The sequence below is a fragment of the Carcharhinus amblyrhynchos genome, chromosome 2 (genome assembly GCF_965287045.1).
Source record: "Carcharhinus amblyrhynchos chromosome 2, sCarAmb.v2.hapA, whole genome shotgun sequence".
Classification (NCBI taxonomy): Eukaryota; Metazoa; Chordata; class Chondrichthyes; order Carcharhiniformes; family Carcharhinidae; genus Carcharhinus; species Carcharhinus amblyrhynchos.
Genome location: NC_137325.1, coordinates 72,048,216 through 72,063,914, shown reverse-complemented (window position 1 = coordinate 72,063,914; position 15,699 = coordinate 72,048,216). Strand labels below are relative to the sequence as shown.

The 15,699-nt window shown below is 41.0% G+C and overlaps 1 protein-coding gene across 1 annotated transcript in view; it reads right to left on the bottom strand.

Annotated features, from left to right (window-relative positions):
* dgkb (diacylglycerol kinase, beta) overlaps positions 1-15,699 on the bottom strand; it is a 677,279-nt gene that overhangs the window by 46,398 nt on the left and 615,182 nt on the right. The window contains exon 23 of the mRNA XM_080216552.1: positions 11,738-11,798. Within this exon, the coding sequence (XP_080072678.1) occupies positions 11,738-11,798 (61 nt within the window). The remainder of the gene's footprint in view (positions 1-11,737; positions 11,799-15,699) is intronic.

The following is a 15,699-nucleotide window of genomic DNA, read 5'->3' as shown; positions in this document are numbered from 1 at the left end:
GTTTGAGACATATCTAGCGCAAAGTAAAATGGTTGTGGTTGCTGAAAGCCAATTATCTCAATCTGGAACATCACTGCAAGAGTTCTTCACAATAGTGCTTTTGGCCCAAACACCTTCAGCTATTTTATCAATGACCACCACTGCATCATTGTGGTGATTATCCCTTTAAGGATCCATTTGCAGAGTAAGGGACACATGACCTGGTGAACCACATACGTGCATGCGCGGGGGGGTCACCTTGGTGAGCTCGGGTTTCTTTTCCAGAACCTTCTTGGAAGCTGACTGGCAGCCATGAGGCAGCAACCTTCTGTATTATAGTTATATGTAAATAAACATTTCAGTTGTTATTTACCTAAATGGTGAATCGGAATTATCGTAATCATGATGTCAGAAATCGACTTTTTCACTAATGAATGCACAATCTTCAGTACCATTCACATCTCTTCAGGTACTGAAACAGTCAATGTTCATATGCAGCAAGACCTAAACATTATTCAGGCTTGAATCAATAAGTGGCTAGTAATATTTGTGCTCCACAAGTGACAGATAATGACCATCTCCAAGAAGAGAAAATCTAACCATTTCCCCTCGACATTCAATGGCACGACCATCACTGAATCCCCTATTATCAACATTCTGGGGGGTTACCATTGACCAGAAGCTGAACTGGACCAGGCATATAAATACTCTGGCCATAAGTGCAGGTCAGAGGCTGGGTATCCTGCAGTGAATAACTTCCCTACTCACTTCCCAAAGCCTGTCCACCATCTAGAAGGCTCAAGTCAGGAATGTGATGGAATACTCTCCACTTGCCTGGATGTGTACAGCTCCAACAACACTCAAGAAGCTCACCACCATCCAGGACAAAGCAGACTACTGGAGTAGCACCCCATCCACTATTTTAAACAGTTACTCCTGCCATCATGATGCACAGCAATGGCAGTGTGTTTCATGTAAAAGATGTACAATAGCAATACTCTGACAGCACAATACACACCAATGACCACTACCATCTAGAAGGACAAGGTGGCAGATGTATGGGAACATCCCACCCGCAACTTTTCCCTCCAAAGTACACACAATCTTGACTTGAGACCACATTGTCATTCCTTCACTGTTGTCGGGTCTAAATCCTGGAAGTCCTTTACCAACAGCACTGTTAGTGTTCATACATCACATGGATTATAGTGATTCAAAATGACTCACCATCAGCTTCCTAAGGGCAGTTAATGATGAGCAATTAATGCTGACCTTGCTAGCAACACTCACATCCAGTAACAAAATAAATAAAAATACCAGCTGATACTCTTGCAGGGAAACTTGCAGAATGCACATAGCATTCATAAAAAAACTGATGGTTTGAATGCGCAAATTGTGGTAAATGGGTATGATTTAATTGCAATTACAGACATACGGCTACAGAATAACCAAGATTGAGAACTAAATATCCAAGGATATTCGGCGTTTCGGAGGGATAGATAAGAAGCTTGTAAGTAGCTCTGATAATAAGGATGAGATTAGTACAGTGGGAAGACAGGATCTCAGATTGAATGACCAAGATGTTGGATAAATTTGGGTGAAGCTAAGAAATACCAAGGAGCAGCAAATATTGATGGTAATTGTTTATAGGCCACCAAATTGTAGAGGTAATGTTGGGCATGGTATAAATCAGGGAATTAGTGATGCATGTAACATCCGTAATGATGGTGACTTCAATTCACAAGTAGACTGGGTTAATCAAATCAGCATCAATGCTCTGGAAGAGAAAATCCTGGAGTGTGTATGAGTTTGATTTCTGGAGCAGAACATTAAGGAGCCAACTAGAAATCGGGATATTTGGATTAATATCTGAAATGAGAAAGGGATAATTCATAACCATGCCATAACAGAGCCTTTGGGAAATAGTGAGCATAATATGATAGAATTTTGCATAAATTTGAACGCGATATAGTTCATTCTGAAACCAGGGTCTTAAATCTGAAGAAAGGAGATTATGAAGGTGTGAGAGCAAGTTGGTTGTGGGGATTGGAAAAATATATTAAAAGGTTTGATAGAAGATAGGTAATGGTTAGTATTTAAAGAACTACTACATAGTCAATCATAGATAACATTCCTCTAATGCACAAACTCCCAAGGGGAAAAGCAAATTGCTGTGATTAACCAGATAAGTTAAAGATTGCAATAAATTGAAGGAAATGGGTTATAAGGATTCCAGAAAAAGTGGTAAGCCTGAGGATTAGGAGTAAGTTAGAATGCAGCAAAGGAAGGTCAAGAAACTGACTAAGAAAGGGAAAAGAGAATATAAATGCAAAGTAGCGAGAAACTTAAGGAACTGTAAGTGCTCCTTTAGGTACCTGAAAAGGAAAAGATCAGCTAAGAAAATCTTGGACTCATTACAGGTGGGCATAAAAAACTTTATAGTGGAGAAGAGGGAAACAAAACAGTTTCTTTGTGTCTGTCTTCACAGAAGATGATAAAATCCTGCAGAAATACTAGGCAGCCAAGGGACTTGTGAATCTAAGGAACTAAAAGAAATCAGTATTGGAAAAGAGGTAGTACTTGAAAAATTAACTGGAATGAAAGTTGATAAATCACTTGGACCAGATGAGCTTCACCTGGAGTATTGAATGAGGTGACTAAAAAGATCATGGATGCATCGGTGATTATCTTTTTAAATTCTTTAGGTCTGGAAAAATTCCTGCAAACTAGAAATTAATAAATGTAACCCCACTATTTAAGAAGGGAGGAAAATGGAGAATGGAGAACCACTGACATATTAGTTTGATGTCAGTAGTAAGGAAAATGTTAGAATCTATATTAAGGATGTGATAATTGGATATTTAGAAAGGAATGGTAAAGTTGGGCACAGCCAATATGGTTGTGCAAAAGCGAAATCATGTTTGTCAAACTTGTTGGGGATTTTTGAGGCTACTACATGTAGCGTAGGTAAAGATGAACCAGTGGATGTGATTTTTGGAAGGCTTTTGATAAGGTCCCACATAAGAGGTTAGTAAATATAATTAGAGCACATGGGATTTATGTAAACATTGAGAATTGGTTATCAGACAGAAAGGAGAAAGTAAGAATAAACAGGTAATTCTCAGAATAATAGGCTGTTACTAGTGAGGTACCTCAAGGATCTGTGCTAGGTCCACAGCTGTTTACAATCTATATAAATAATTTAGATATGGAGACCAATTGTAACATTTCCAAATTTGTGGCAATGTAAGGTGTCAGGAAGGTGCAAGGAGACTTCAAGGGGAATTAGACAGGCTGTGAATGGGTTAAAGCATGGCAGATGGAATATAAGGTGAGTAAGCAATGAAAGATGGTTTCCAAAGTTTGATAAGTCCAGAACAAGGGGTCATTAGGCTCAGAACTATGGCAGAAGGGAGTTGCAGGAAATTGGAAAAATGTTTTATTAAAATTCTTACTGACTAAGGGATGCACTATTCCAAGTAATTATGTTTTAAAAATTCGGTCATGTGGTGTGAGGACTGCTGGTGAGGTCAACATTTATTTCCAACATTCAAGTTTATTTGGGAAGGTGGTGGTGAGCCACCTTCTTGGACTGCCGCAGTCCACTTCATTTAGATACATCTACAGTTCTCATAGAGAGGGAACTCCAGGAATCTGACCCTGCAATAGTAAGGAAATGGCAATAAGTTAAAAGTCAGGATGGTACATGACTTGGAGGAAAACTTGTAGGTAATGGTGTTTCCATGCATTTGCTGCCGATGTCCTTCCTCAGAGGAGGAAATGAATGAAGTGACAACTACAACATTATAATAAATCAGTTTACCAAAAATGGGTAAATTTTCAGGAAAATATGCACTGCATGATAAAACAATAAACATATTGTCATATTGTCTTCACTAAATTTTCTGGCTAGCATAGATAACACTGAAAATGGGAGTGCATTCCACTTTGATTACAAATAACTTTTTGGATAATTTCAAAAGATGCAATGTGATAATTCAAAACTATCTTTTCAATTTTCTTGAGAAAATAAACAAAAGGTAGATTCAGGTTGGAAGAGGCAACTTTGATCCCTGATCAGGCTAACTTTATCACAAAAGGAACGCTAGCCTGGAAGTCTGTACTTCTGATTGTAATAACACACATATGATTCTAAGTCACATGTACCCGTGACACTGGAAGTGGTCTGGTTTCCTCCCACAGTCCAAAGATGTGCGGGTTAGGTTGATTGGCTATGCTAAAATTCCCCTTAGTGTCCTGAGATGCGTAGGTTAAAGGAATTAGTGGGTAAATATATCAGGATATGGGGATAGGGCCTGGGTGGGATTGTGGTCGGTGCAGACTTGATGGGCCAGATGGCTTCCTTCTGCACTATGATTCTATGATACGGTCATTTCTGGCCTTGTAACTCAACGTGCTTAAGAATTTCAGTTGTGCCTAAAGAGAATATTACATTCCACGATAGCTCCTGCATTAACAAGTTTCTCAAAACTTATCTGCTTACATGGGTTGGAAAGTTTAAAATGAGGTGGTCACTTGAGACTCATTACTGTTAATGGCTTGTTCAAAAACCAGGTGAGGCTCTGCATATCCTACAAGTCACCACACCTGTCTATTTGAACTGTATGGGAATTCCCTACACAGTTAATTAAAGGATTCTGCTAAAGAAATACTTTAAGCAATTATGAAAAAGGCAACTTTGATTGAAACTTTTTATTACAAGATGTAAAATATCTTGCAAAAAATAATTGATAGTGAAAAATAAAATACATGCATGAATTTATTTAATCAGAAATAGTGCTTGAGAAATGGAAGGAGTTATTATTATGTTGTCATGCTGTGCCTGGTTGGTCGTGATACTCCTCAGGCTAAGGTGGATAACAAACCATTCAGATCTCCACAACATGAGTTTTACCTCCCATATTCCAGCTACATAATTCCCTCTGTGGAACTTGATAGCTGATCACTGGCCAGAGTGCAATTGAAAGAGCAGGACGCTGCTCCCTAGGGAGAAAAGGAACAGTCTACTGCACTCAGTTGATTGGGGCTGGGTGTCTGGAGAGCAGCATAGTTCAGGGAAAGTAAACCCAGGATGAGGAGGCCTAAATTTTGATTATGTGTGTGGAGGAGCAGTCCTGCTTTTCCTGGCCCATGAGTCTAGAAAAAGAAACCTCTCCTTTCTGGACGTTTCCTGGTTCTGAGTTCACTTGCCACTGTGGCTACCTGAGGTGAGTGAGGGAGGTAGCGGACTCAACAACAGCAACTTCCCCCCACATGGCTCAGGTTAAAACTTCAATCAGGCCTTACTGGTGCCCAGCCTGCATCTTGATCTCACTTGTCCAAAAGAGCAGTTTAAGACTGCAACCTACAGCAAACTATATTGTTCTTTTTCATCTTGACTGACAGGTTACCATTTCTAGATGGAGTACTGCAATATATTGAATAGGAGAAAAGTTTTCTCTACAAAGTAATCGATTGGTGTGAATTACCAGGGCAAGCAGCACTCCTTGTGTAGCTTCCTACATTGATATTATTGAACAGATTTCTCTTCCATTGTGTTAGACTCTAATATAACAGTAAAAGATTCAACTACATTTCTTAAATGTTTTTGGCCATATGCTACGAAGAAATACATCTTCCTTCTCAGACTGTGAGATGTTATGAACACGTGAAATAATACCTCATAAGTAGATAGGCAGATACCTTATAAGTAGATACCTTATAGGTAGATAGGCAGATACCTTATAAACTTTAAGGGTAGATAAGCAGAAAAGCAACAATATGATAACGTAATCAACAAATATTCTAGCTATTTGCCTGTCTTTATTCAGTGCAAGTCACAAACTTGCAACATCATTCATTCGTGATTAGGGCATGTTGGAAACATTTAATGACAATTTAGAAATGGTGATACGGACAGAAGCCAGTGACTGAAGGCTTTACAAGTCATTCCTATTATTAAGGAGATGATGGAGGTGATTTTGAACATTGACCCAAGAAGTATTTTGGTAGGAAGAATGAGGAGAGGCAATATAAGCTAAATGGTAGATTTTAAAAGGGTTACAGGAACTGAGAGACACTAGGATTATTTACACAAATGTTCAGCTGAGAAAAAGAAAGGTTTATGGGATCCTTGGTAAGAAGTCATTCCCTTCTAAATCATTGGTTCAGGCACCAGCCGGAATATTTATTTTATTTATTCATGGGACGTGGGCATCATTGGCAAGGTCAGCAGATATTGCCCATCACTAACTGCCCATGAAAACAGGACCTAGATGGGATTGTGATTAGAAAGATTGAAGCTCCCACTTATAGCAAGCTTGAGTGTTTGCTGCCTATTGTAAAGACTGCTTGAAAATTATGTCAGACAGACCTCTAACTACAAATTGGTTGCTACATTTTTCTTTCATTTTTTTTAAACTGACAACCATCCAATTTATTCTGTTAAATAGGATGAGCTTCAGTTGATATTCACCTTCAATATGTTGATTCATAATCTAAAAAACAGAGTCAATTGTTGTTTCATTTTTCACTTGAATCACAAATTTGCTGAACAAGCATCCACTTGTACAATAAATGCTATGTCAATTAACTGCTTGAACAATGAGTTGAACAAAGATTTGATTTGGGATAAGTCAAGGATCACAAGAATAAATACAGGTAGTGATGATGAAACTGGATGATTCCAAGCTGACAAGAACATTGGAAATGCCATGATAAAGAGGGCAACCAGTTAAGGATGAACAAAGCCAGAAGAAAACATTCTGGATGATTGCTTTAATTACCAGAAGGAATGTAATCCTTTCGCAAAAGATGAAACGGGCAGGACACAATCCCCTTACAGAACAGATTGAACATGATTTGTGATGATAATGAAGCAGTTCCACTTCCAACAGTGGGACAAGTTCGTTCACCACTGACAACTTTTCAGTGAACCACATAATAACATTCACACTTACAGGAACATAGAGACAGGAGCATGGCATTCCGCCTAACCCGTGAAAACCGTTCCTATAAATTAACTCCTTTAGTCCATGTATTACTGATGACCTGCATCATGTGGAATAGCATAACCCACTGTAAATCTGGATTATTAATTTTTAAGTTTCACTTACCAATGGATTAAAAAATAATGTCATTTTAACTGATAACTTATTGTATAATTCCTGATGGATAGGTGTGAGGAACTGTCATCACAAAAATGCAAGTTTGATTTATTGTCTCAGCTTTTTTTACTCAAAGCCTCAAGCATCAATAATGAGCAAATGAGTTGGTGGTCTTTCACCATTGATCAGGCACAACCACTGGCACCTGTTATGCGCACATCTTTTGATCTCAGGTCTTGACTATTCTGTTATTAGGAGTTTGTCTCGGCATTCCTTGGTTTGCTGCTCTAGAAGAGATCTTACTGGAAGCAATGTTCAATCAAATACCTTCATTTACATCTCTAACCATTTAAAGGTTACAGAACACTGGGACACAACTACAGCTGCTCCCTGGGGTGCCTCTCATACATCTTCACTCCATGAGTAAAATTGCCACGACATAGCTCCTTATGCACAAGTTCAACAGCTGTCCTTTCATCCTTCACTCAACACCTCTCCCTAAGTTTTTAACTTCATATTATATACATATCCTCCTACACCTTCCCCCAAAATCTCTACTTTAGAGAGGACAGTCTCTGATGCTTTCACCTGTCTTCCTGAACGAGTGTGAATCTACTTCTGTCACAAGAATCTGTTTACTCTGAGGTTGGTTCCTGGCAGATTGATTTGTTACACAGTCTTCAATTTACCCAAGCCTTTAAAGATTGTGGGGAATTCCCTTCCAAGTTCATTATCTTGTATTTGTGCGTTGACTTCACCTACCTTTATAAGCAGGTTCAGAGCTGTGCAGGCTTTTCTCCTCAACAAAGGGCTTTCTTGATTCTGAATAAGGTATAATGTTTCAAAGATTCCCCTATCTTTGTATTTTAGTCTTGCATCCTCCTGCATGTTGGAGTTGAATAAAGGAAAGTTAATATTCAGCCATGAAACTCTATCAGATAAAACTGAGAGTCTAGCTCTTGCGTCCAGTTTGAATTCAGTGAGATGCCCATTTTACTACACTGTTAGCACTCCGGTACTTCTCCTTAGATGGTGATTTCCTTGTTATCAAGGTCTGGATGGAGGTTCCTTCAACAGATTTCTTGTAAAGATAAGATTTTCTGGAATGAGAGACTGCTTTAAAATGGTCTATCTTGCCCTATCCATGGCAATGTGGAATTCATACGGGGCATCCTCCCTGTCTGTGGATCTTCTTCCCTCATACTGAATTCAAACTGGATGCAAGAACTAGGGTCACAGTTTTAACTGACAGAGTTTCATGGCTGAACAAAGCAACTGTTGACTAGAAAAGCCTGCAAAAGCTCTGGACATCTTTCCCACCACAGTAGGGATGTCAGATAAATGCAGTTCATGCCTTTTCAGGATGGTTCTTTGGCTACTGTCTTGCTGTACTTTTGGTTTCACAATCCACAAATTTAATGACTTAATTGGGCTGTTCCTGCTGGAATTCCCTTGGGCAAAGTACAAAGAAAGACCTTATTCTAACTTTGATTTTCGGCTTGTCTGGCTAGTTGTACTGCTTTATTCAGAGTTAAATATTTCCAAGATTGTAAAACATGAGAGAGGTTTCCATCGAAAATACCAATCGTTAATCTACCTTCGATTAAATTGTCTTTTAATGTTCTCTATTCTCAATTGCCAGCTAGGCATTGATCAATGACTCAATCCCTTAACCCTGTTTTTGGCTGCATCAATTACATTTTGTCCTCTCTACCAAAATATTATTATGGAGACTAAAGTATGTATCAGAGGCTCTGGTATATCCTCATAGACTGTATCTTCATTCATCCACTGTCCAGCTAGCATGCCGTCTGCCATGCCCCCAACACCATACAGCAAAATGCTATTTTGGTCTTTGTTATTTTTACTTACAAGACCTGAAACATTAGGACATTAGGTGAAATGCCATGGCCAAAGTTGCCATTATTCAGCTTGGGACCTTCAATATTTTGAAATGAATCTGGTAGGGGTAGCCATTTCTCTTCCCCGATTGAGGTTGCCTTTCGCACATTGCTGATCTTGCCAGTTGCTAGGCTGCCCTTGTTATTTGGTTGTCTGTAAGGTGGTTGCTGACTTGGTTACTAAGTCTTTCACCTGCTGCTTTGCACTGCTGGGTTTCTCTTTAGGTTTTTCCTGCGGTTTCCTACTGTCCCTCTGTGGGTTTAGTCACTGTTGTTACCGTCTGTTATCGTGGGTTTGTCCTGGTTGGTGTGTGACGCATCTCCTATGGTGTTGAGGTGGTGATATTCCATATCATACCATCAGTATGCCTTTGCACCTCGATATTGAGCAAAGCTGTAAGTAACTGCACAAATCAAAAGGGAAGCCTTAGGGATTATCTTTGGAATAAAAATATCCACCAATTCCTGTATGGAAGAAAGTTCATACTGTTGATGGACCATCGTCCATATTTCTGGACCATATACAGGAATTCTGGCACTTATAGCCCTCTCCAGTGCAGGAAGAAATGTCTTTGGCAGGATGGAGGGTCTGGGGCCAAAGGCCATAAGCAGCAGCGGGTTGAAGCAGGAGTCAGAGAAATCAGCCTGAGGCCAACATTGGGGCCTGGAGACCAGGAGAGGGGAACTAGAGCAGGCATCCAGTTGCCTAGTGACCAGGACGATGATCTGAACAGTGCAGAATCTACCTCCCCCCGACCCTCATTCTCCACTGAAGCTATTGTTCATGCGTGAGTGTGAGATACTTCAGTTCATGTGCCAAGGGTTTGGGCAGGAGGAATGTAAGGGTGCACACAGGTTCTCAGCTTTGTTTCTCCATAGTGCTTAAAGTCCAATTTTAAGCCCAAGCCCAGAAGGTGGGGAATGGGGAGGTAAAGAGAAAGGGTTTGGGATGACAACCTGGCACCCTGCGTCTCGAAATACACCAGCTCTCATTGTTTAACGAGCAAGTCATAATACCGCTGATTTGAAACAACTTTGAGTACTCAATGGGTTTTCTGTGCTTTAAGGTGTCAAGCAATGGTTTCTAAATTTAAAAAGTTAATTTCTTTAAGATAAGGTTTCACACATATATATTTATAGGCTTGAAACAGGTGGAGTGAAAGATCACTGTGCTGGATCTTCCCTGCATTCCAACTGCTTAAATCTTGCATTGCAGGGAGAAGCAGGGGAAAGGAGATAGAGCAGGAGGAATGAGAGCAGAGAATGAAAAGATAGGATAGCTGTTGAAGCAAGGAAGGGAAGGGGGGATAATGGATCAGAGTTATGATAGGAAAGCAAGAGACAAATTGTCAAAAGAAGGAAGAAGGAGAAGAAGAGTGGGGGGGCGGGCGGGCGCGGGGAGGAAATTAACCTGACTCCAACTACGACCATTTCTCCTGCAATCTAACTAGTCACCTCTTGTTTTGTTTTTAACCTCCTGCTGCTTCCCTCTCCTCCATATCTTCTCTTTCTCTCTTCTTCCATACTCTAACACTTCCTATTCCTGCCCCTTCCTCCTTCTCTCTTCTCCCAAACACCTCCACCATTCCTCTTCTTTCCCCACCCCCTCCCTCCCTCCCTCCCTCCCTCTTCCCACCTTGCCATCCTCCATCCTGATCCTTTCCTCCCAAAATCCATTTGAACTAAAATTTCCACCTGGTATTTACTCAAAGTGAAATACCAAAGGAAATCAACTGCATGTTTTCAAACATAACCTGGTGTTGTGAGACTTCTTACTGTGTTTTCAAATAATCAGGAAGGGTGAATGAGGCAGGTGTTTTCAGATCAAAACCACTGATGGCCAGGACAAAGCTGCTTAAGGTTCTCTGTTAATAGCAAATTTAGGTTAACAAGCAACTTAATTCAGCAACATAGATTTAAAGCAATATCTGTTCTCACCTTGAAATGAGAATAGCACACCTACATTTCTGTTGAGACTGTTTCTCAGTCTCAATCATATTCTGCACATTCTGTCCGTATGAATTCCACTCCTGAGTTAAAGTCAAGTCTTAAATGCATATGTAACATCTTTTTGATATCTTCTTTCCTGGAAATTAGACTCCCCCTCCCCCAATTTATACACCACAACTAAGAGACACCCATCCCAACTTCGTTAGCTACAACTTGTACTGCAGCAACGGTTGCCAGGATTCAAGGAGACCGTGTCCTACCAAACTGAACATCTCAACAAAATGTCAAAAATGTACAAGGAAATAAAAGTCCACAGGATATCAAAGGCACATTGGAGACATTGGTGTCTTGGAGTTGGAAGTACACAATTTTGATGATGGCAGTATGGTTTGGCACTCAGTTCAGAGTTGATCAGAGCAGCTAGATTGTGTACCATCTGCCTAGGTTTGAATGAAATCCAAAAAAAATGGAATAAACTCAGGAACTAGGGCACAGAGTTTCTGTTGGAGGCTGAACAGAATAGCTTTGACCTTGTCAATACTGAGCCACAAGTGTCAGTCTTCATCTTGCCAGGCTCCTGCTTTGTCCAAAAATCCTATATGAGTAAATGACACACTTTACAAAATGAATATTTATAACCTTCTAAACTCACCCATTCAATGTGAACAACTGAATCTATTCCATTTTTCAGGATGGTGCCTCATCCTCATTTAAATCCAATGCATCTGTTGCATTCTTGGAGCACTTTGAGGGATTATTTTAAAATACTTGCAATATCTTTCATCCATTATATCCACTTACTGTACAAGGAGTCTGCATCCAAGGCTCTCCATCGATCTGCATCGGCAGGAACTTGCTGGTTCTGGAAAGGGATAAAGAAATGGAGACATTGCAATAACTGAGAGATTATAAGAACTCATAGCAAAAAATGCCAGTGTTTTACTGTAATTAATGGAGCTTCTACAGTTTCAAGGCCACAAAATTTTGTGACTTGTGTGCCAGACATTGAGGTGACAGTGCTCAATTTGACACTTTCAGCAGATTTGAATGAACTGTATTTGCACCAGTAGCTAGCCTAATGGAAAACATGTGCAAAACCTGAAAAGGAGCTTAAATGCAAAGAGATGAATGTACTTAAAGTATTTGAACAAATATTGATCTTGCCTTTATAAAGCCTCAAAGCTTGTTTGAAAAGTTTGCCAAGGCTGGGGGAAGGGTTGGAAAATAACAACAAGCAAAAATGAAGTGAAACAAAGCCTGAAGTATAGTTGAGTTCCGGTTTGATGGCTGGCAGGGTGAATGCACGGAGGATTATCATATATGTAGAACTTCATAGTGTCCCGTGGCGGCACAGTGGTTAGCACTGCTGCCTCTCAGCTTCAGGGACCTGGGTTCGATTCCCAGCTTGGGTCACTATCTATGTGGAGTTTGCACATTCTCCCCACGTCTGCATTGGTTTCCTCTGCACGTTCCAATTTCCCCCCACAGTCGCAAAATAAGGGTTAGCCATTCCAAAGAGGTGTGGGTTAGGTTGATTGGTTATGCCAAATTGCCTTAGTATCCTGGGATGCGTAGGTTTGCGAGATTAACAGAGTAAATATGTGGAGTTATGGGGATTGGGCTTAGGTGAGATTGTTGTCGGTGCAAACTCAATGGGCCAAATGGCTTCCTTCTGCACTGTAGGGTTTTTATGTTTCACAGAGGACAGATTGTAACCAGGCTCAACAATATATGCAGTAATGGGTACCACCTACACTGTTGAACCTGTGAAATGTCTTGTCTCCTCCCAACCTTTCTGAAAGTAAAGTAATGAAGATGTTGGTCCTTGCTAACAGTTACTACAGGGGCAATTCTCCTGAAAAAATTCTAAGTGTCAAATTCGCAGAAAAATTGAAGTAATTCACGTTGGTTTTTTCAGTGTGAATTTCAAAATAAACCTCCCACACTTGAAATCTCCCACACACTGACGTGAATCTCACTGAAAATCAGTGGGCTATTCCCACTGGAGCGGGCAGCAGCATAGTGCAGAGTGGGCCACTGCGCATGTGCCAATCTGTCAGTGCTGTGATCAGCGCATGAGCTCTGCCGGCCCCCCAATTGCTGGTCAGCTCGGTCACTGGCCAGCCCTGCGACCACTGCATCTCTGGCCGTGCGTCCTCCATCACCTGAGTGCTGACCCCCTGGATGTGTTCGGGCAGGCTCATCCCCACCATACCCTACTCCGACCCCCCCAGCAGGCTGGCCCTCCCCCACCCTGATACCCAGCCTAGATCGCTGGCTTCTCTCCTTCTGTCACTCAGCCCAAGGACAGGAGACCCCACACCCACCAATCGCTGTCCCCAGAGGCCCTGCCTCCCCCATTAGGCCCCACCCACTTGGCATTGCCCGATACCTGGTGGGCAGTGCCAAGGTGTCCTCCAGCATTGGCACTTCTCTCCTTGGGCACTGCTTGGGGCTCCAGGCTGGCAATGCCCTTGGGGCACCCTTCTGATGCCTGACCCTCTGGGGGGCCTTGACTGCCCTGCCTTACTCCAGTGGGTGGGGCTGCCAGCTCTCCACAAGTGGGGAGCTATAGTACACCCCGCTGGAGCGAACTACTCCTGGCTGAAGTGGTGAATTGCTAGCGGGTCCAGATGATTTCATCCCAGGCCTGCTAAAAAGGTGGAAATTATATTATAATGAGAATTAACATAATTTATGAAGCTCTGCGCCGATTCTTGGGGTGGAACTGACAGCACCGGAAATCCGGCATGTGAAGGACGTGGCACCCAGTGGGGGGGCCTGTGAAATAGCCTCCGCTTGAGTCTCCCGGCCTGCTGTCCTACAAAAACACAGCGAGATAGGAGAATAAACTGATATACATCGCTATTGATGTTCAAGGGAATGATCCCAGGTATGAAAAGCTTGAAGTTTGAGAAGCGTCTGAGGAGTCTCTATACTTGCTTGAATTTAGAGGGATGAGAGTGGATCTCATTGAATCTTACAGGATATTGAAAGTCCTGGATAGAGTCGATATGGAAAATATTTTTCTATTAGTGGGCGAGACTAGGATCCGAGGGCACAGCCTCAGAATAAAGGTGAGAAGTTATTTTTTCAACTGGAGACTAGGGAACCTATGGAATTCGTTGCCACAGGAGACTGTGGAGGCCAGGTTACTGAGTATATTTAAGACAGAGATACATAGGTTCTTGATTCGTAAGAGGATCAAAGATTATGGGAAAAAGGCAGGAAAATTGGGTTGAGATACTTACCAGCCATGACTGAATGGCAGAGCAGGCTTGATGGGCCAAATGGCCTAATTCTGCTCCTATATCTTGTGCTCTTGAAAGGATCCAATAGAATGAATGCATAATGCACATTCAAGATCCAGGTCTCTGGTACTGGTTATGTGCAAGTCAGTCTGGCAAAACTCTACGATAACAACTTATGTGAAGAAGGGGCTGAAAATAAGGCCTATTGTGAAATGTTAATGTAGCTGGCAAAAGGCTCTTCTGTACACCCTGAGGTATTGAGAATGTTGAAAAAATACCAGGTGTCATTATATCTATTTTGGTGTCTGCTCAGGTACTTATCTTCCTCTCTAGATCATAAAGCATCTTCATTCCTCTATGTGGTGTTATTTAAATCTTTGATTCTTCTGGAATCTCCCAGAATTAATCATCCTAACAGGTCTGTGAATAACCCAGAAGAAAGATTATTGGGATATATGTTTCTTCCATCTCATTTTGGCCAGAGCAGCAACAACTGAATTCTAAAAGTCTATGTTGAAAACTAACAAGATACAATACCATTTGAGAGTAAGGAGGAAGCAGTGGCTAGTGGTATTGTCGCTGGACTAGTAATCCAGAGACCCAGGTTAATGTTATGAGGCCCCGGATTCAAACCCCATCAAGGCAGATGGTGAAATTTGAACTCAGTAAAAATTTGGAATTAAAAGCCTGATGATCATTATCATAAAAATCCACCTGTTTCATTAATATCCTTTAGAGAAGGAAATCTATTGTCCTTACCTGGTCTGGCCTACATGTGACTCCAGATCCACAGCAATGTGGTTGACTCTTAAAATTCCAATATATGCTAGCCTAGCCAGTGACATCCACATCCCATGAACAAATTAAAAAATGTATATATTTAGTTTGTGTTACTGTGAACTACAAAGTTAATCTGAATGAATAGTTTGTTTCAACGTGAAATGTTGCTGCTTCATTCAAATCCAACTTGGTTTGAATTAGTCAGACTAGTCGAGTTTCCTAAGCTGCTTGGCTTCATCTTTCTGGAAAAGGGGATTAACTTGTCAAAGACGTCTAACCACTCGAGTTTTTGGCCTCAGTGGAATTCATTTACAGGTAATAACAAAAGCAGAGGTGGGTCAATTCCTCTTGAAACTAATTGCTCATCCTCAACAGCTCTACGTATTGCTTAAACTCCACATTCAAATCAAAAGAGCTTCCGAATCCTTGGCCTTGCTAAAAATTAATTTGAAAAAATAATCAGAAAATTTGTAATCTGAAGTGTGACAGAGCTTTGTTCCTGTTCTGTGGTGTTTAACTGAAGCTATGATCATAGCTATCGGCTTTCTTCCCAAATCAATCAATCTGTTCTGTAGTTGATCGATCCTTCAGGCTCATTTCTTATTAACTTGAGGGTTTCTCTAGGACTTGCACATCACTTACTGCCACACAGTACTTAGTCACTGACTACCACATAGGATGGGCTTCAGGCATTTATTAGTGATATCCTGCACCTTCTAAAATCCAGCAATG